This window comes from Buteo buteo, chromosome 24 (assembly GCF_964188355.1).
Source record: "Buteo buteo chromosome 24, bButBut1.hap1.1, whole genome shotgun sequence".
Classification (NCBI taxonomy): Eukaryota; Metazoa; Chordata; class Aves; order Accipitriformes; family Accipitridae; genus Buteo; species Buteo buteo.
The window spans coordinates 17,969,811-17,992,901 of record NC_134194.1 but is presented as its reverse complement, the minus strand read 5'-3'; the positions used below and the strand labels follow the sequence as shown (position 1 = coordinate 17,992,901).

At 36.1% G+C, this 23,091-nt stretch overlaps 1 protein-coding gene across 1 annotated transcript in view; it reads right to left on the bottom strand.

Annotated features, from left to right (window-relative positions):
- Positions 1 to 23,091, bottom strand: part of DOCK2 (dedicator of cytokinesis 2) — a 213,919-nt gene that overhangs the window by 156,259 nt on the left and 34,569 nt on the right. The window contains exons 18-25 of the mRNA XM_075056525.1: positions 21,260 to 21,443; positions 21,070 to 21,167; positions 19,639 to 19,728; positions 19,284 to 19,384; positions 16,384 to 16,518; positions 12,239 to 12,347; positions 1,324 to 1,394; positions 552 to 658 (exon numbers count right to left, since the gene is read on the bottom strand). Coding sequence (XP_074912626.1) covers positions 552 to 658; positions 1,324 to 1,394; positions 12,239 to 12,347; positions 16,384 to 16,518; positions 19,284 to 19,384; positions 19,639 to 19,728; positions 21,070 to 21,167; positions 21,260 to 21,443 — 895 coding nt within the window. The remainder of the gene's footprint in view (positions 1 to 551; positions 659 to 1,323; positions 1,395 to 12,238; positions 12,348 to 16,383; positions 16,519 to 19,283; positions 19,385 to 19,638; positions 19,729 to 21,069; positions 21,168 to 21,259; positions 21,444 to 23,091) is intronic.

Below are 23,091 nucleotides of genomic sequence, written 5' to 3'. Positions count from 1 at the left end.
ATATGAAGGAAGACTAAGCACAAGGCCAATAAAGACATTTCAGTACCACTCATTGCTCCTGTTCTGAGAGTGGAGAAAGACAATAAGTTCTGATAAAGGTTAAGAAACATCACAATTCCTATAAATGGAGATGCTGCACTGCAGCTGAGCTATACAACAGCATAATCAGGCTTTTTTCCTCTGCCCTAGCAGAAAACTTATATAACATAAGCTGCGTTCACAAGGTTTCCTTTCATGTTCCTATTTCACTATAGAGCTTACAAATGGATTGAAAGGATATATACAGCTCCATCCATCTAACCATTATATCATAGGAAAAACACACAAAACTCTTCTTCTGAGACCCACCTGCTCCTTGTTCTAGGCTAGCAATCATGCTTTGCACAATAGCCATCTTGTAGAAAGAGGTGAATCCTCTCCAGAGGTCAGACTTCTGGCATTCACACTCTCTCAGTATTAGCTTTACTCAGTTTCAACCATGAATTGCACAAAACATAAGTCAACATTTTGACACCTGTTTATTTTAAGTCTTAAAGGCATTTTATATTTACCTTGTTTTTTAAAAAGGTTGCTGCGTACTATTTCCTTCATGGACTGCACTTTCTGCTTCTGTAGTTTCACTGGTGGAATGCAAGTGTAAAATTCATATAGTAGTTGGCTGCATGTAAAGGAAAAGTGTCATAAATACCATACAAATTAATTCATCATGTGTTAATAAAGACAGACAGAAAGAGCATAAGATCATATATTCCCAAGCATTTATTTCTTTTTAAGACTTAGATTTATTTACCATAGCACAAACATTGACAAGAGATCAGTGGCAGGTTAGAAAGAAAACTTTCAAGAGAAACAAGATGAGGTTGAACTAGATTTTGCCTATGTTTACAAATATTTGTTACTTTCCATTGTTTTCAATGGAATAAAGATATTCTTGTGGGTGGTGGAGGCAACTTATATTTGCCTGACAAATAAAGAAAGATACTTATTTCAAAATGCTAAAATCAGATTTGATTTTCTGGAGTAGGGCTTACTCAAGGGAGAGGTGGGGAGAGAAGAAGAGAAAAAAAAAGATAGATTGTTCCACTTGCTCATTTTATTCACCAAGTTACTGCTTAAGTGTTGGGCTGGCATAACGAATTCTGTCATTATGTAAATGGGATGAGAACTCTCTGTTAAAAGCATGTGCCCAGAGTTCCACCACGATCAGTACAAACCAGCATAGCTTTGTTGACTTCAACCGATCAATAAGAATTCATTGTGGACAGCAGCGATACATGGTATACACCATGTGATGTATCTGCTAAACCTTCAAAAGCAGCTCACCTCAGTAACTTGGCATCAAAGACCATTTCAACATCATGAAGAACTGATGGTATGTACTTCAAGGCAGCAACCTGATTGATATATATACATTGTGTTAATTTTGCACGTTTATCTGCTTATACAGCATACAAACAATACAAAGCACACCACTGAAACAGACACACACAAGACAAACAATGATAAATTTTGACTTCTTCACTGCGACTGAAATTTTACATGACATTTGAACATTAATTTTACCACAGAGTACTACTCACACAAGGGCTCTCGTGCTGAGGAAATACAGAAGAACTTAAATACAATAGTACCAAGTGGATCATATTCTCTTTGTAGACCACCGGAAAGGCTAAAACCATCTTTGTAGATCATGTTCTCTTTATAGACTGCTAAGACTATTGTTATGATGCAAATATGTAAACCAAGCATTGATCAAAGCAGGAGGTCTTTGATCATACTTTGGATCAATTCCATCCCAGAAACGTGCCATGCAGGAGGCAGAAGTCAGGGCAACGGTCATCTACCCAGCCCAAAAGCTGCACTTTATGGAACAGATGAAATGCAGCATCATCTCCCTAACCACCTATCTGCAGCTAAGCTATCTAACGCTTTCTCTTATCCTATCAATTTCTGGAGGTATATTTTTACAGAGTAGTGGAATAATCAAAGCTTGAAAGATGACAAGGGTAAGAAAAAGACACATTACTCTTCTTACACTGTCATCGTTTAACCCCAGCCAGCAACTAAGCACCACGCAGCCGCTCACTCACTCCCCCTGCGCCCCAGTGGGTGGGGGAGAAAATCGGGAAAAGTAAAACTCATGGGTTGAGATGAGAAGGGTTTAATAGAACAGAAAAGAAGAAACTAACAATGATAACACTAATAAATGACAACAGTAATAAGAAAAGGATTGGAATGTACAAATGATGCACAGTGCAATTGCTCACCACCCACCGATCGACACCCAGTTAGTCCCCAAGCGGCAATCCCCCCACCCCCACTCCCCCCAGTTTCTATACGAGATGTGACGTCACACGGTATGGAATACCCCATTGGCCGCTTTGGGTCAGCTGCCCTGGCTGTGTCCTGTGCCAACTTGTTGTGCCCCTCCAGCTTTCTCGCTGGCTGGGCATGAGAAGCTGAAAAATCCTTGACTTTAGTCTAAACACTACTTAGCAACGACTGAAAACATCAGTGTTATCAACATTCTTCTCATATTGAACTCAAAACATAGCACTGTACTAGCTACTAGGAAGACAATTAACTCTATCCCAGCTGAAACCAGGACATACATAGACAAGAATACTTAAGCAGATAATTTTCAGGCTCAAAATCATCACTAATATTTAAGGCTAACATCCGTAAAGACTAACTTGCAGTACGCTGTGTCATAAAGTTCCTTTGTAGATTGGAAGTATTTAGCCTCTACAATACCTGTTGAAGGCACACATAGTGAAATATCTTGCAATAAAAAGCAAAAATGTTAAACATATTTAACACTTGCTGGGCCAATGTCCACTCATTTCTCTACTTATGCTTTAGATATTAAGAGCTGCCTACAGTGATTTTTACATTCACTAAATGACCTGTGACTTATCTTCCCACTAACTAGCTTGTATTTCTCAAATACTTTACATATCCAAAAGGATATGCCATACTTCTTGGCTGAGAGCTGTAACAAACACCAGGCGAAAATAGACTCTGTGGTTTTCAAAGCATTTTTGGTAAAGTGTAACATAATTTGTCAAAAAGGAGAACCTGGCCACATTGATATAGGTTTGAAGCAGGACATCAGTCTCTTCCTTCCCTCCTATCTTCCTACAGCAGACCCTTTTCATGGAAGTTCAAATCTGTATAAAGATGCTGTGCAATCACTGATTGCCACAAGAAAAAACATCTAGGGGTAGTTATTTATCTAAAACAAAGCAGCTGTTTTCTCTGTTCTTATTTCAGATGAAAACCAGAATGTCTTCTTGACAAAAACATTTTCGCCTATCTAAAAATCTGACCACAGCATCATTTTTTGGTTATTGTGCAAAAATTCTTAGCAAAAAGCTATAGTTAATCTGCTGCCATTATAAACTTAAAACTGAAGAAAATAGATTTAATCATATCAATTACATTCGCATGCTGCTATAAATCAAATCATAGTAAAGAGAATCAATTTACAACATTTGAGTTTCACTAACCTCTTCTTGGTCCAGGTTATGAGAATTACAAAGAATTACTTCATTGTGCAGTTGCAGGGTGTAAATTTCTACTAACATTTTGCTGAAAACTAAATTACACTAATGTGAAGTCTTCTATTACTGATATAGCTATATTTTTCACAATAGGTCTGTTCCACCAATGATATATCTGGGGTTAGTAAAAAAATTAGAACAAACCCCAAAACTATGCATTACACAGATGCTTACTGTCTTTTCTTCAGCAAAATATGGTATATGCTACAGGACTGATTAAACAAGTTGTCCAGTAAATGCATGCTGAAAGCGCACAATTTCTTTTCACTCAGAATAGTGGAGTTTACTGCCCACCTTGAAAACAGGAGTAACTCTTGGTTTATGTCATCTGTTTATAGGGACTGTAATAAAACAGTAAAGATCACACTTTCCATTTTACACTGGCAAAGCACAAACCCCAAACAAATTTTAAAAAAGCCCAAACAGAAGTATGTTTCCACTAGCCCTGAAGTCTTTACATATTTTAAACTACAATAAGGGGTAAACTGAATTAACTACAAGCAAATGTCATTTTTAATTATGAACTACCACTACACATCACAGGAAATCTAAAACCACTGTAAACCTGGAACCAATGGAACAAAATTCTTGACTACTTATGTTTCTTAAATTCAGCGTAAGGCAATTTAAGTTACAATAAGGTAAACAGAATTATTTAAACGTAGAGTAAGCCACTAATTCCAAAAATTATCAGAAAATTTTCTACACTGCACTCATTGAGGTAAGTTCTTGAATACTTATGCTTGCCTAGACACAAGCTTAGCATTGATTTCAACTGAAAACATTTCAGGTTTCAGTTACATGCTTTCAAAATAATACTATAAAAATCAGGTTCCATCTCTCATACCAGGTTTCAGAAACCACTGCTGTAAAGTGATTTGGTAGTTTCTATGAAGAAACAGCAAAAGTCAATGGTTTTAGCATGATAGGGCAAAAAAAGCTACATCTTGCTAATAATCGCATATGGCCACATGTCACAAGAGATTCTCCTGTCATTTGAACAAGGCTCAATACTGCTCCTCTTTTAACTGCTAAGCTAAATGCTTCTCTCCTGTAGAAGAAACTCAAGAGGAAGTTTGCAAGTAAAGTCCCAAAAGCTTTCTTGTATCATGAGACCCACGTCTTCGTCCTACAAAAACCTACTCAACAACAAAAAAATCTAGAGAACCTCCTGGAGTCCACGAAAAGTCACAGGACCAATTCTCCCAAGAGCAGAAGCTCTATCAAGAGCTGTCATTGAATAATAAAACAGGAACTGGAAAAAAGTGCTGATATTCCATGGGAATGCTACATCAGCTCAGTCCTCCATCTGATGTAAAGCCACACTAGTCTGGATTTTTATGAAATGGAGTAAACAGGGTAAGGAATCTTATTGCGATATGCCCACTGTCCCTTTAAAACAGACTAATTTTAATTTCTTGTACCACTTTCATCCCTTTCCTAACTGAAGAAAAAAAGGTTAAGCAACCCTGAAATTATATCAGACCAGAAATAATATCTAATTTTTGGCTCCTGTGCAGTAAACTAACTCAATGTATAGATATCTATCAGAACCATGTTGCATGCAGTCAACAAGTCCTTGAATCTCAGTCACAAAACATGATAAAACATGTAACAAAATATTAGAATCTGCATTTCCTGAGATTTTATAACTTGGTTTCAAACAACAGGAAAATCATTTGAACTGTCGGACTGTCGTGGTTTCAGCCCAGCCGGTAACAAAGGCCCACGCAGCCACTTGCTCACTCCTCCTGCCCCCCTCCGGTGGGATAGGGAGGAGATGGAGGAGAGAAAAGAAAAAAACCTGGAACCTCGAGGGTTGAGATAAAGGCAGTTTACTAGGACAACACAAAGAAATTACAACAACAACAACGGTACTAATGAAAGAGTATACAAAAAGAGTGATGCACAGTGCAACTGCTCACCACCCGGAACCCGACGCTCCGCCACTTCCCCCCACCGAAAGTCAAGCCCACGCCCCGGCCCGCTCCCCATTTATATACTGAGCATGATGTCCCATGGTATGGAATAGCTCCTTGGCTTGTTCAGGTCAGCTGCCCCGGCTATGCCCCCCACCTCCCAGGTTCCTGTAAAAATTAACTCTATCCCAGCTGAACCCAGGATACATACAAAGATTAGTCTAAACAAGAACTTTATAAACAAGCATTGCAAATGGACAAGTTGAACATTTAAAATAAACACTAGTCGCCCCAGAGCATCAGTATTTCAGCTTGTTCAGGACAATAAACTCACGTACACAAATGATAAGACAAGAGCTATGATAGAGTGTATTAAGACATACAACATAAAAGTAGAGCCTACTCAAATACTTCTAGTAAAAGAGAGTGTGAGGAACATGGCAAGGCCAACAGGAAACAGCACATCAAAACTGCAATCAGCAGTGGGAGAATGTTAGTATGAATATACAGTTGAAATGACAAAGACCAAGGAAGAATTATTTTTCTTTCCAGTTACCAATTTGAAATTTTAATGTGTTGATGGTTTGACAAGCTTTAGGTCTTGTCACTAAATAAGAAACTGTCTACTGTTTCCTCAATAGCTATCAACATCACAGTGCTTCTATACTGAAACTTTCAACAAAGATGAAACTGCCACTCCGAGGAAGAGGCTTGGAATGAAGCCTATCTAGACTCAATATATCCTGTATCTCTACAGAGCAAATTCCTTGTTAAAAACTTCATCTCATCTTTATTGGGGGTAGGGAGATTAGAATAAAGACAATCAGAGACAGCTTGCTTTGGCTCTCATTTAGACCTTTTAAACAACATAAAGCTATCATTCTATTTCCGTGAGCTTCCACTGTAGTAGCCAACTTAAAAAAAAAAAAAAAAAAAAAAAAGAACTATTCAGGTCTTGATTCAAAAAGAAAGAGTTTAGTCTGCAGCAAGGTTGTATAAAGTATTTCAAACTGGCTCAATGCTGGCTTAAGATGCATTCAGATGAAGTCATTCCTCTGCAGATCTCATCCCCACATTCATACATAAATGCAGGAAGGTCAAAGGAATGTTTAAAAGCTGCTACCACTTCAACAAAAAGATTATATCTTCTACTATCTTAGCCATTATTAGCTCCTTGAAATAGGTTGGCGAAAAAAGTTGGGGGTTTTGTTGCTTGTTTTTTTTTAAAAAAAACCCCACAAATACCCCTACACAAATCCCTGTGGTGGGCTAGAAACTTGTCCTAGCCCCAGTTTTACTTCGGCAATGTGTTGTTCCTTGCTCTTCACACAACAAATACTATATGAAGATGCTGTACAATAGCAGCATCTGAATTTCATTTTACACCAATTTATAGTTACTGTGAAAGATGTTTGATAAAGGATAGGGCCACCAGTGGCCACAAAATATTTCAAGCAGTACTCCACTGACACTTGGTCTATTGTGCTGTCTGCCTTCCCACATATTCCCTATTCTGCACTTGTATGAGGAGGGAAATGGGGAGGATATGGCTACCATTTCTCTGCAGATCTGTAGTACCAACTGAAGTACAATAACAAGTATATGCCCTGCATTCTTTTAAACTCCAAAGTTGCATTTGCAGTAATTGCTACAAACGATGCACTGTGGACACAATTGAACACTGCCCTTAATGAAGTCATAAAAATCTCCTAGTAATCAGTACAAGACCTTCTGCATTCTTCAGACCTTAGAGATTAATTTTTTAAGTGGGATATAGATAAACCCACAGCATTGCAGAAAATTTTTTCTTACATACACAATATACTGTTAAATTTACTTTAACCTTTACTCCTGACCAAGCTTATTTTCTTAGTTGCCCTCTTCTGCAACATTACGTTACACATATTCATAAAATTCAAGTACCCATGAGATGAAAAGAACATTCAAAGAAATCATCAGTGCTCTGTTTCTAAGTCTAATTTTATTTGCTATCAAGGCAACTTTAACAAGTTACTATGCCATCCCCTATTGTACACCACAATCAAAACATCACTGTCAGTACCTTTCTAGCATTATTCTCTCATTAGTAATCTATGCATCTCTGTACAGTTTTAAGTTCTTATAATCTATTGCAGCAGTATGGATGGGTCAAAAATGTGTGGGAAAGAATTATTTTCATACTTTTCAATACCACAATTTCGTATTCCTATGTTTCTATGACCTTGAGAACATTTCATATAAGGTTTCTGAAAGCATGCCTAGAATTGGGAGCACCACTTTCTAAAATCACCACCTAGGAGCAAGCTGGGTATAGCTGACATTTGCAATAGACAAGACCATCTGAAGGTCAAATGTGATGTGTCAGCTGGGGGACAGAATAGTTTTTGGAAAAGACACCAGAGCTTGATTTGTAATTTAAGATTGAGAGCACAAGCTTGTCAATGAAAGGGCACACTCACACACTACAAATCAGACATCAACAGTATGACTTTATAAAAACACATCATCTGAAATTTAAAAATAATTCATCAAATTTTATTCCCCAGAAATATAGGTTGATTTACACAGACACAAAACATATCTGCAGAAAATTATGTGTCTTCCCTGAGAGCTCAAGAAAGGAAAGAAGGTACTAACACCTCCCTACTCCCCCTCACCCCCAGATTCTCCCTCGACCAAACTATTTGTAGGTTCTGGAAATTTATTTCCAGGTTTCCAGATGTCAAGAAGTCTACCCTCAGAAGTACAGACTTTAAGAAAAACTATCTCTAAAAACTACAAAAATTCATCAGCAATGGCTACAGGGAAACAACTGATAAATGAAACAGCTGTAACATCATCCCTGCCAAAATAAATTGTAAAAAGTTTTAAGTCTAGTATGTAGGAAGATCAGTGCTGTAGGGTTCGGTGTTCAGAAGATCTCGCGATGTCACGGAAAGACGGAGGGTTAGTCGCAGCCTTATGACATATCTGTAATCCCACCTCCCCTTGTTAGTATAAAAGGAATTAACTGCGCAATAAAAGGCGGAAGTTGGCGCTCACACTGTGTGTGTTATCTGTCTCTTTCCCTGGTCCGGGCCGACCAGTGATCTAGTCGTGGCACCTTGATATGTAGTGAACGCTACACAGTGCCACCATCAAAAAGTCAGTATAAGTTCTGAAATGATTGTTCTAAATAATTACAAGAAAAATCTGTGAAAAGTCTCTTAGAAGGAGGAATTCTTACCCTTCACATGCACACTGATACTTGCACTAGTAGATTTATAACATTCCCAATCTGGACTACAAGGGGCAATCTCTTCAAAAAGTAACATCCCAGGACCTGAAAGCAGGTCACTCTCCAGTTCATATGGTTGCTTTCAAACATCAGCAAAGTTAGGATATTGAAATTATAATCCTAATTGTAGTAAAATGACTTCATGCAATGCTGAAGTTGAGAAGCATTTGGTCTGTCTGTTGAAACAAAAGGCATAACTTCAGCAATTCCAGAAGAAAAAAAAAAAGCTAATTTTGATTTACATGTAAATTTTCAGTTTAGCAACAGTAAATTAACAATTCAGTCTTCAGCTGTTCAAAGCTTATATAAACAGTACTGCAAAACAGAACCAGATAGCTACCCTTCTCAAAGCTCAGGCAGTAAAATAAGTCAAAGCATCTATCCATTTCAGCCAACTTTAGAACAAGAGATTGAAAAGCTAGATTTTGAACTTTTGTAAATTTATACAGCATGTAACAGATTAGGAAGTAAGATATCACTCAGAAGATAAAGTTAAATTGAAACAATAAAGTGCTTCTAGCACTGACGAGGCTGTTTCATATGACATGTAATTTTATAAACAATCTTTTCCTGACTCAATTAATATTCAACACAAGTCTGAGTATGATTGCTATCAGTAAAAATGATTGGGAAATTACTACTGACTAAAATAGTGAGTTTCAAGTTTTAAAAAGTCACTAGCAGAGACCAAAGACATTTCAGGTTTCAAAATAATTCTTGAAATCTTCTAAAGCTAAACCTCATAGGTATTTGGACAACCAAGGGTGAAATAAGAGTTAGGAATTCACATTCCAAGGCTCTGCAAACTAGTTCACTTTAAACTTCAATATCCTGAGAAACCCAATTATTTTAACATTCTTCAGGGCTCCTAAAACTTTATTCTCTATTATCTTCAGAGTGTAATCCACTTGAACTCATTCAATTGACCCTACCAATTTGTGTTCCACTTTAATTCATATCAATGATAATTTCAAATGTGACAGATCTAAGACTGTTCTGATATTCTAATTATTTGTTTATTTTTCCAATAGGCTCTGTGAACTTTCCTCTCTGGGTATGCAAAGTATAAGACCTATGGAGTCCTGTGTGTTTGTAATACCTCTGAATTACCTGTCCCTTACCCTGCAAAGTTAACTTCATACTACAACATCTATCACTGTCATCCCAAAACTTAATATGGGGTCTGAGGGGAGGGAAATCGGTGTTGGTTTTAGGCAGAGAGGCAGACTTATGAATTTATTACTACCTGTTTCTGCTCTGTCTCACCCAATGCAGAAGTCATCTCCATTTTTCTGGCCTGTTATGGACAACTCTACCTACCAGAGCAGGAGTCTCAAGTATCATAACTGAAGTCTCTTCCAAATAGGCACAGAAAAACATATTGTCCATTGTGAAAGCTACTATGACTGAGATGCCTATGGAGTTTATGATGGAGTGTTTATTTATTTATATATTCCCCCCCAGTAAACTTATTTCCAGCAGCAGGAACTAAACTACAGTGGGACACTTCTCATTCCATGCCTCTCCTACCAGAATTCTATAACATTAAAGTAGTAGTTTTTATTTACTGTATGCAAAGCAACCTCTTTGTAGGTTTCTGTGAGAAACACACCTGTATGAGTTAGCAGTAGTGGGGACAACAGCAATATTATGATATAAACCAGTATCTCAGATCTGCCATGAAATGTTTCAGCTAAAAAGACAACTTAGAGTAGCTGGTGCAGATTTAGATACTTAAAAGCCCACTAGTGCTTCATGGTTATGAATAAATATGATCCATCTTTCACAATTGACAGCACTCAATAAAAAACCAAAGTATTTGTGCTTAAGACGGTATTGAGCAAAGCATAACTGTTAAAGAGCTACTCTATCTTTGGAACATGTTTACATGGCTCATTAAAATTAGCATAGACTTCTTTTGTTTAGTCCTTGTAAGAGATTTCAGTTATATTTTCAAAGTTCTGCTATTTCTTAAGAGCATCAGCAAAGATATACTATATTTTTGCTAAACATGTAATATTAAGAAGTAGCATTACATATGGAAATATGGGAATCACAGTAAGCACAGTTAACATTTGTCAGTATGTCCAATGCCATACTGCCATTAGTGTTACAATACCACCTGTTTTTAAACACACTCATCAGCCTTTTCAGAGTCAGCATTGTGGCTTGCAAACCCATTAATGTGTCCCAGCAACAGTTAAAAGAAGCAAAACAGCCTTCTACAACTATTTTCCTGTCACTCTCAAGAAGAAACTACCCTGCTTATTAGAGGAAACACAAACGGACAATCCCATACAACCACTTTGAGACTAAGGCAGGGAGGCAGGCAGTGACATGACACGCCTCTCCTGAAGAGCATAAAAGCCTCCAAGATCTATTTGTTAAGCAGCATATTAATACAGTACAAATACCACAAGAACAAACATCATTATACAAACTATCTCTTTCAGTACTACTTTAGAGCAAAGACTTTTTTGCTTCTTCCAAAGTTTCTCCTGCTTCTGATGTAGTGTCTTTCAAACATAGGAAATTCTGAGGAAGACCTCTACAAAACTGTCAAATAATGAGTATCTGAATCATTTTCAAATGCATTTAGAACATTACTATAATCACAGTATTATACAATTAAAGTAGTATTTACTTCTTTAGCTCTTCTGCAGTTGCACATTAACACTCCATGCAAAATGTCAGACAAAAATCTCAAGAACAGCCACCTGAGTATTTATTCAAGACAGACTTTTTCACTGGCTTCCACTTCTAGTATAAGTCACAGCAAGAGGAATCAAAACACAAAACCAGAGGAAAACTCAAGCCCAATTAAACACAATGACAATAAAGAATGTATAAAACATTGATGTTTTAGTTGTCCAATAAAAATCTTCTATTTCCTACTTTATAGGAAGCCTTGAGAGTTTTCTATTTTAATGTAGAACTACATACCAATTATTTGATATTAATTATCTTAATAGCTCCTTCTTTTCTAATTTTCTTAAAACATCAGATTCCAGAGTGTTAGAATAACTAAGATTGACATGAATGGGAAACCTTGATCCTATTTTCAGCTGTTTAAATAACATACCTCCAAAAGGCTGATACTATAATTTTTACTTTTCAAACTAAGATGGTGGAATCCCTGTTTAGCATTATCTGAAGAAACTCAAGAATTAAACATTCAGCTCCCACTGGAGGCTTCATTTAATTGGATTCCTTGAAAGATTCCAGCATCTCTGTTTTGGTTCTTTCACTCACTACATTCACAAAATTATATAAATGTGTCTTCTCCTGACCTTTTCCACCTAGGCTTAAAACTTTTAGACAACTTAGTCTTCCAATAAAGGGAAATTACAAAATGAGACACAAACGATCAATTTCTTAAGAGTGTCTTTTCCTCAATTTAAAAAGAACAAAACCATAAAGCCCACAAACCAAAACCATACAAAAAGCCAAAACCAATTTCTTGCCAAGCACACACCAACCTGCAACAAAATGGCAGTTTTATGTTGGCTTTTCATCAGGTTGTTGATGGATTCAAAGAGTCTCCTCATTGATTCTTCAAATTCTGTTTGTTCTTTGCCTTCATATAATCTGTTGAGAGATGCAATGCGTTATCCTTTCAGAATCAGGAAGTTTCATACTCCTAAAATGTACCAGATTTAACATTACCTTAAAAACACATTTCACAAGTTGATCCAATATTATGTACACAGATATTTCACCAATGGGTTCTATCTGCTACCTCCTGTATTGTGTAGAAATTCTTCAGCTTGAATACAACACAAGCATTTTCACTTTTTTTAACAGCCTCTAAAGAATGACACCTCCCAGATTTGAGCTTATAAAAAAAAGTAATTTCATTTTCAAAGTGACTTACATGCCAAAAACAATTTGATTTTTTTTCCACTACAACTGAGATACTTTAGGATAATTTTCACATATTATCACTGTTTCTTTCTTCTGCTGTTACTGCCACTTTTTCAAATAGCTATTTTTACTGTCCCCATTAACTAGTCTGCTTTTTGAAAAAGTCTCGATGCTTAAAAGTTAAAAAGTGAATTTAAATTAAACTCACTCCATTATTTCTTCATTCCCTGTCCTAAAGTTTGAATCTCGCAGATTATCTCTCCTGTATTGTTCATACTAGCTATTAATACGAAATACCACTTACATAAACAGTAAAAAACACTGGTGACTAGATACCTGAAAAAAACTGGTTAAACTAGTTACCTGAAACAGCTGTCAAAAGTTAAAGAAAAACAACCTAAGAAAAAAGCCAAGGTGATAGAAGCCTGAAATGTGTGTAGGATACTGTGAACTAAATGCTGCACCTCCTGTGTACTGCTTTCTCTATTAGAAGAGAAAAATCCCTCTTCCTAAAATCATGTATTCCAGTGTCACATGCTTTTCTTTTCAACTTGAAACTTAAGTCCTTAAGAGAACCAAAGGCAAATTAAGAGCTTTTGTCGACAGCAAGGAAAAATCAAAACTGCTATTAATACAGGGACTGGCAAGAAACTTTGAGGAAATGACAACACTGAGAGGTACACTATTCAGGCCCACGGCCTCTGCACTGTTTACGTCAATGCTTGTCAATGAGATTTAAGTCAGTTACTGGAAAGGAACCCCAAGATCGAAAACATTAACTGGAGAGGAAAAAAATTATATATACATGTATACAACATACACGATGCATACTACTTGAGGTATGTTCCTACTGAGGTGATTTTTTTACTGTATAAAAAATGCATACCAGAAAACCTTCCATGTGAAAGCTATCTTGAAACAAATAAGTTTCAGCACAAGCACACTTACATAGAAAAGTCGTCCTATTTATTATCAAGTGGTATTTTAGGAGCTTGGTTTTTGGTTAAATGATTTAAATTCTTTTAACATAGTGGAGATTGTGGCATTTGGAAGCTTATTAAAAGTATTTTTCTATGGGAATGAAGTACATATAAGTTGTAACAATGTGACTGTCTCAGTCTAAGTGTTTATTAAAGTTCCTTCGCTAATGCACTGATACAGTCTTTACTGACTATACAACATTGCTGCAAAAGTAAATGAAGTTTCTTAAACCTATTTTTTAATGCAAGTGGAAATTTGAAGCTTTCTTGACTAAACCTATGGTGCAAGGAGGGAGGCAGAAGCATCACACAACATGTATTAAACATGCTTTGTAAATTTACACCAGGACTTACTTAAGCCAGGTCGAACGGTAACTCTATTTCCTGACTTACCATCTAGCTTCCATTTAGAGACAGTTTTCTGCGTTAAATTTCAATTAAAATCACTTGTTCTGAAAGCAGTTTTTAAAAGATGACTAATTATTTGCTTGGAAACAACATCATCACAACAGTGTACATGAATTTCACCACCAAAACCAACCTTAGGCCAGTGAAAGGAGGAAAGGAAACATTTCATGTTTTCAGAGTCTGTATTATGTAAACCTTTGGCTAATGTGTATGACCTTTCTACAAAACATAATCACTGAATAAACAGCTGCAAGACATAACCTCAGTTCAGCTGACTAGAGAAAGAATATTTTTGCTTTTATTAGATCTCTATAGCTTCAACAGGATTGCATTAATGCAAATTAAAGTAGAACCTGGTTATCTTCAATGTATCTATCTGCCTGACAACAAGATAAAAAAAAAAAGTCTGCCATTTTATGTCTAGCATTAGAAGTCATTATTCAACTCTTTCCTACACAATTTTCATTTTGTAATGTCTCTTACCTTTCAACAAAGCACCTCAGTTTCTTAAACAGCCCATCAAATTAATGAATGATCTAAAGATCTGTCTCAGCTCTACTAATTCAAAGTATTTGTCTCCAAGAAGGCTAATCTCAAGCCTTGAAAGTGAAGTACTTCAATCATAAATCCTAACTTTTCTCATGGGAAGAAAATATATTAATCCATTTTTTTCCATATTTTCTTCTTTTTCATGACCAGTCTGACAATAGGAAATTGACTGCAAAAAGTTAGAACACAACAGCAATAGACAGATGTACAGTAACAGATGACACTGTTCACTGTTTGGTTATTTTTGCCAGAGGCTACCATTTGGTAAGAGTTATTACTGCCTATAAAAATAATTGTCCAACTGTATTTAGAGTTTCAGACCTCCAGTTAAGGCATTTATAGGGAAAACTAAAAGGATTAGATATGTCTAGCTAATCACTTGAATATGCAACATATTGCAATAATCTAGTTTACCACAGACTAGTGGCAAACTAGTGTCCAATGCACACTATTTGCTGCCAGCTTATACTAGGGATTAAAATGGAGACCAAAGTTCTCCCTGCAACAAAACCCTGCCTTATGACTTTCATCTGTACAAGAAATTTTCCACAATCCTCTACACAATGCTTCCTTCCCCAAAACTCTGAATGTCTCCTTTTGCCTTGACTCCAATTAAAAAATTTTATTTTAAAGCTTTTGAACTACTAGCTATAGTCTATTCTGATGAGCACCATCTCCTTCCTTATACAGCTTTTCACCTTTTTTAATCTGTATCCATCTATAAACAGTAAATTCCTAGAGACAAGACTATTTCTAATGGACTACCTACCAGCAGCAAGTAACTTCTCAATCTACTCCTACTTCAACCAAAATTTCATAATTCATCAAATATACTTAATTTTACAAAACTATAAACCTACATGGATTTTTTTGGAAAAAAAAAAAGAAAAAAAAAAAGAAGGGGGGGCAGTGAAATAACAGAGAAAAATCGTATTAGAGCTCCCACTGAGCAAAAGACAGATAAAACAGAACACCTTTCTGTTCTGTTGACTGTCAACCACAAACGTAACATCCAACCACTCGGTCTGCCTACAGTCCCAAGTTTGCCACTGCATTCCTTCAGCCATGTAGCAGAGAGACAACAAATAAGTATTAGGGGGAAACCAGCTAAGGATAAACAGAAAAAGATGCACCAGAAAAGAAGAGATGAAACAGAGGACATGGATGGGGTCTGTAGGATATGTTTAGAGACCTTAAGGGCTAGGGGAGGCAGTGGGGGACACAGTTACTATAGCATAGTTTTTCTCCTTCCAGCTTTCATCTCCTTTATTCTCCCTATCTCCCTTTTCCCTAAACCTGAACACCACTTGTAAATATTACGGCTCGTCTGTTTGGCTGAGCTGTACATATCTAGACAATTGAGTCTTCCCTATAAATTCCTTAACTGGAGATCTGAAACTCTAAATTCAGTTGGACAATGATTACTGGAAATGACATTGTTCTATGCACAGTCTGAGCTGCTGAACACCATGATCTCAAGGACAAGCATCCAGATTCAAGCCATCTGTCACAACGTTTGGCCATCCATTGGTCTTGGGCCAAGCCACCTGACGCAAAGAATAATCACCCTTTGAAATCGGCTACTATTACTAAATATGTCCCTGGAACCTACACTGTGAATCAGAAAGCAGATTTTTGAAGATTCCCTCTCCAAAAAATCTCTCAGCAATGTCTGTATTTTAGGCCAGTTGCCAGCTTTTATGTTTTATTCCTAAAACCAAAAAATACAGTTCTCTTCTGGAATAATTTTTTTCTGTTTCTCAGGTCTACTTCTATTTCTAATATTGGATTGCTAGTTAAATGGCCATACTCTGGGTACTTACTGTGAAAATAATGTCCTTGATCTAACAATGAACTTGAAAACATATTCCAGTGCTTTCAGAGTTCTTAGGATAGGTTCGCATTGCTCTCCTCGGCTGGAGGTATCCAAGTAAGTCTTCAGAACAGTCATTAATTTCCTGAAGTGAAAAAACATTTTTAAAATAATCTTTTTTAAAAAAAATTAATTTCTCTGACTTGTTTGGCTATTCTAAATAAATGTTTATGCTTAGTCAAGCACACACAACAAAATGTACTGCATGTATTTTTGCATTTATGTTGCACAAATTCTATCAGTATAAACAAATGAAGAGCAAGTTCTTAACTGCACAAGCAAGAAAGCAATCTGAAATCTCAAAACAGCAGTGTAATTTTACACAATCCTGGAAGCACTTTTACAGAAGTTTATAACATACATGCACAAGGTAACATAAAATGTTACTTCTGCCTACCTACATTAAGCAGTGATTAAACACCACTACATGCTCTAAATTAACTGCATGTAAATAGTACAATATTCTGGTATACAGCAGTATCTGCTTAAAGTATTTATTTTATTTAACCACTTCCTTTCTTTGTATCCAAAGGTAATTTTTTGCTAAACACACAACCTGCTAAAAAAGTTCAAAAAGCTCATCTAAAAATCAGTCCCTTAATTTATCATTATAGTTTCATCTTAAACAATTAAACTAATAATATAATCTTGATCTTAATGTAGCCATAAGAAGAACTAAAATAAGGGTGGTTGGTTTGGTTTTTTTCTTTCATCACTACAAAAATGGAAACCTACTATCCCCTACCCTGAACAAACAAAACCAACCAACCGAAACAACAAAAATCAAACTAGCACTTGCATGTTGATGAAACTTAAAAGTTCATGAACTGGACTGATGAAACATTAGTAAGTGATCACTATGCTATTTGGAACATACTTGCATGCAAATAATAGCTTCAAGAACTGCTTGCTACTGCACAGAAAATATGTGCATATGTATATGTGTGTATGTATATCTCTCTATCTGTGTAACTAATAGACACATTCTCAACCCCACTGCCCTAGCCTAACTCACATTTCAGGACCAAAATATCATGCTTTCATCCTCTCAGCCTTCTGGGCACATCCATTGTGTGTTTCCATTTACTCCTTTCTACAGCTTCTCTGAATTCACAGCTTTGTACTGAGTTGGAACAAAATTTATCCAACTTCTATGCAGGGGCAGTCCATTGAAGGTCCCTCAACTGTCACTGTTAAGTCCTCTCAGAACTCTATAAAAGCTAGGTACAAGTGGATGACTAAATAGTAACTGAATAAATACCCAACAGTTTGGCTAAAATACCATATCATAATATGGTCATAATATGTCTGGGACACAGTATCTCCTTCCTAACTATGAGTTAGGCCACATACAGCTACTTATTTATTTCATAAATGATTCTTGAAACAGAGTACATCTTCCATGATGTGCATGGAACCAACAATGCCAAGAAAACTCATGATTTGGGGAACAATCATAAACATTATTTTGCCTCTGCCACTTCGATTAAATCATCAGAAACTCCCAGAAAGGTAAGTCTTAAAAATATTTTAAGCCAGTAAGGCTGCCCTGAGAAGGTTCTGTACCCAACCATCTCCTCTTTCACAATAATATAAAGCATTAAATTACATATGCTTATCACATACGGAGTGACATAGGATTAAAGAAGAGCATGTAGCTTGTGCTTGAGCTTTCTGAGCCCAGTAATGCTAACTTCAACTTCCCTAGAATGTGAGAAAGGATTGATTGTGCACTCTTGCCTTTCAATTCTAGCAAACTCATGTTCTAATGCATGAACTGTGTGATATTTCCCGTTGAATTAGAACTGATGCAAATTCAGCACAGGACACTACAAGATATCTTCAGCTATTCCAAAAGTTCAGCTAAGGTCTTTCATCTATTATTCATATCCCAAATTAAAGTTCTGCTTCAATCTGCCATCCCATTAAGCTGCCAGAATAAGACTTCAGGTAAATGAGGAAAAAAAAAACAACAACCACATCTATCCTGTTATAGCACTTCCCCAAGATCAGCACTAAGTAAAGATGTTATCTTTCTTCCTAATTCAAAGCAATTTTATCCTACCATCAATTGCAAAAACCTTTTTTAAATAAAGTAGGAATCCAGTATTAAATTTACTGCATAACATGTATCCACAATTTTTATTCTTTCCTATGAATCCATGTCTTCCCACCTGGGCATTATCTGAAAGCTCAACCCCCCCCCCCAAAAAAAACCCTCAAACAAACAAACAAAAAACCACACCAAAAGCCTGTCCACCTGCCCACTGGCATGACCATGTAACAAATACTAAGACTCCAGTTCACAGCAGACCACGTAACAAATACCAAAATTCCAGTTCACTGTGCTGAAACCCTCCTGATGCAACATCAGACTGTGAACTGCATATGAAGACTTGACAGTTCCCGAACCTTTTTTTTCCCCATGAGTCTGTTTGCTTAAAAGAATACACGGGAACCTATATAAATGGGTTAAGGCCATCCTCAAGTCCTCACTGAAGGCATTTCAGGTTAAGGCCAGGAATGTAAAGGGAGAGGCTTTACAACAAAGTATCTTTTGACAAATTTGACAGGATACAGGTGAAGTGCTCAGACATAGCAAAATCCAGACAAGAGAAAATTAATGCCAAAGAATCATTTAACCCCAGATCAATTACTATCTGTTGATTAACTCTACTTATAACCGTAAGTCTCTCTCACAGGCACGTTTGTTTCCAGATAAGCAAAGAGCAGCATCAAAACAACAGTCACCATTAATTACATCAGAAAAGTCACAAACAGGATTTACTTTCTTTAACGTGACGGTGGAGGTTTAGGAAAAAGAGAGAGAAGAAGAGAGAACAAACTTACTTGTACGCCAATGTTGCACTAAAATGCTGTTGGATATACGCTTCCAAAACAGCGTTAAAATGTTGAAACTTACGGTCTGCAATGAGTCCTATGATATATATCTAAACAGACAGGGACATAATGAGCATTTTTCATAAAGTCACATTTTAAATCTAAATACTCGTCTTCTGAAATATTCCTGATAATCCACCATTTAAGAATTTTAAAGAAATTTGGTTTTCAGTAAAGCAGTAATATTCCATCTGTTCTGTAGAGATTTTTAGGCTAATTCCCTAAAATAAGCAACTTCATAGCTCATTCAAAATTATAGGCTTCTTTACTTTCACAAATAAAATCCTTCAGTGCTGATTCTTACCAGTGCATCAAAGACAAGGATGTCATACTCATTACTGTGGGAATGTTCCATCATGATGTTAAACAGGGCATCCAGTGTATCTTGAAGAAACTATAGAACATCATGAAACAACAAATTGGCAACCAATTCAACTTGAAAATGTCACAAGTCAGTTTTCAGATAGTAGACTTGGCTTCTCTCAAGTTAGAATTTTAAAAGCATTCGCTGAAACATCACTTAAAGTCACTAAACATTTCCAAGGATTTAGGCTCTAGTTTCTTTAATTTTAAGAACCCACATCCTTAGACATATGAGCAATTAATAATACATGTTTAGCTTATGGAACAGCTAAAAATATAATATAAGTGACATAACTATCTAAAACTGCATTCCTAGTTCCTTAGTGATACAGATTAGTGGTTGCTATTTTCACATATACACAATGATTAAAAACACACTTCATACTTCTGTGGTGTGATTCAAAGCCCACTTTAAATCAAAGGAAATTACCATTGTGGCTTGGGACCTAACTCTTTGATTGGTTAAAAAGATCTTTTTTGTTGTTGTTGTTGTTTTTTAAAAGTTCTCCCTCTTCCTCTCCAGAAGGGCATCTAATGCTTATATATAAAGAGTAACACAAATATAAGTCTGCCACTTTCCAAAATATTAACAAGTTTTTATTTATATTATACTTATTAAATTAACAAAGCACTTCATTGGGTACATAATACCCTTCTTTTTTTTAATATCAACATGTAAAGTAATACTAAGAACTGTAAAGAAAGCAGTAGGAATTGCTTGTGATGTTTCAGAAAGACAAAAGCAAACAAACAGCTGAACTGAGGTTGTAGAAAAAATTTTACCATTACTGCCTTCATATCCTATAAAGTTTTTAAATAAAATTTTCTCTCCATGCTCAAAATTAAAATTTACCTGTGACACATACGTAAGCACCTGACCAAAGCAGCAATGGCTCCAAATAATATTCTTCATATTGAATTCTCTATTCATGCACAAATTTTCCAGCAATATAAAACAATAGAAAGCAGAAAATGATCCTAATAAATTAATTACCAGTGAAAGCAGGCAGATTTGACTAGTAATCTTGCAAATCTCCACAGCCTAACAGGAGCCAATACCAAAGATGTTTGGGAGCAACAAGTATAAAAAGATGGCTAACACTATGAAGAATCCTGTCCAGGTGCTTGCTTCCTTGCTCCCTCTGATGAAGAGCTTTCCTCATGTCTTTTGCAAACTATCCCTAACAAAGGCATTACACTGAATGACACCCATAAAAGAAAGTTTAATTGACAGGCTTCTTTAAGTTCCTATGTTTATTGCAACTGACCCTCCAGTTTCTTTTTCTTTTTGAAAGTATGTAGAATTTTTTCTGCCATGGTATGAAAGGACATTAAGAATAACTATTACTATAACAACTATATAAAGATATACCTTCACAACTTCCTCTCCATCCACAATCTTCAGTTTTTCCAGGTTCTCCTGAAGCAGCTCTGGCTTCATACGCCACTTCAAGAGACCGAGTAAGCCCACTAGTAGAAAATAAATGGACAGACGTTAAAAAACTTATTATTTGTGCAAATATCTTCTTTCTAAAACTTCTACCTGTTTAGAAGATACATACCATTCTGAGTTAACTTTGTAGAGCAAACAAGAGTTGAAATATAAAATGCATCTCGTGAGCTTACTGAAAGCCCCCCTACAATACTTGAGTTCCTGACTATGGTTGCTCCTTTATTTTCCATGTGTTGACGTGTAGAAGGTAATGTCAAATAAGCACTAGCATCCTCCATTTTTTTACTGTCCCCCTGAAAAACAACATCCCGTTTATTACATATTTCACACCAGTGGATTTAAAATTAGACTTATTTTTTAATTTCTACACAAGTAAACAAAAAGCTATGTTTCTATGGATTTAAACACATGCACTAAAGGATAAAGAATACCCAAGTCCCAGCATGGCTCATACAGGTAAACCAAGAGTCAACATTAGTCAGCAAACAAGTCTGCAATGAACATGCAGAGAAAATGCTACATTGAAATTATAACTGTATGTGTTTTAAGGTGCAGTAAGGAACTATGAGGAGTGACATTACTGGCAGAGTAAAAGCAAGAGCCGATTTCTCATTAAAATGTCAATAGCTATGGAACACAATAGACTATTGAGCATCACCTTGAAGACTGTACACAGGACAGACAACATGGTTATGTTGTCTGCATGCAATTTAAGAATCAAAAATGGGACTGAATAGGGAAAGAATATCAGGACTATTTTGGTATGCCCACTGTAACTTAATACCTGGACCTTTAACATAAAAGGTCAGTACATGGTAAGATCATAATTTTAATTAGACAACATGCTGCAGTAACTAAGTGACACAGATATTAGAGAATTTATGCCTTTCAGTAGAATGAACAGTACAAAAACAGGGAACCAACAGGTATTTTTCCCTGCTGCACTTCATCAAATTGCATGCCACAACCCTCACGGATTTTTTTTCTGTCTCAAATTTTGATTCATGCTCCAGACAGGAAAGCAGTTTTTAGACAAAGACAATACAATCATACTCCTTACTGTTTATAGAATATAATTTTTCTTTAACAAAGCTACTCAAGAAAATTTCCCCAATGAGTTTATGAGCTCTGTCATTTAAAGCTACAACACCATGACAGAACTGACTCAGTTGCAGACCCTTAGTCTACAATCGTGCATAAACAAGGAATTACAAAAAACATAATCTAGAATGATTTTTTAAATTTTGGGGGTTGTATCTGATTCAGTAACTGTAGGTGTGCAGTCTTTACTTCCTATCTAACAAGAAGGTTAAAAATTGACTATAAGGCGACCTACGCAGACAAAAGGCAAAATCCTTATGCAGCAAAACAGACAGCATTACTAACTTCTATGATTATATCAAGCTTCCCAAATAATTACTTCTCAGAATTTCTGGAACCAGATGTGAACCTTAATTCCCTTTTCCGAGGCAAGTTAGATAGACAATGGGGAAAAGACTTGAAATTTTGATCCAAAAGTCTCTCAAAAAGATTCAATGCCTGAAGGCAGGGAAAATAAAGTACACTGTTTAAACTTTGCAGTTTTCAGATTACTTATTTTGAGAGGCCAGATGTACAACTGTTGAAAACACTTACAGCTTACAATTACTGTTTTTAATACTAGAATAGGCAAACATATGTCAGAAAATCTATTTCTTCCAAACATAGCATTTCTCATCTATGCTGTCACTTAAGGAAAAATTACCGGGTTGATGCAGCAATGAATTAGATGGAATTTCATAACCAGCATTAACCACACAGTAATACAATGTGATAATTATTTTCCTTCTGGTCTAAGTATTTATCAATGCTGGTATCAATGAAGAGAAGATAAATAACTATACACTGCCATTAATCTTTGTTGGGCTACCTAAAGAACTTCATTTAGTTGTATGCCTCTCA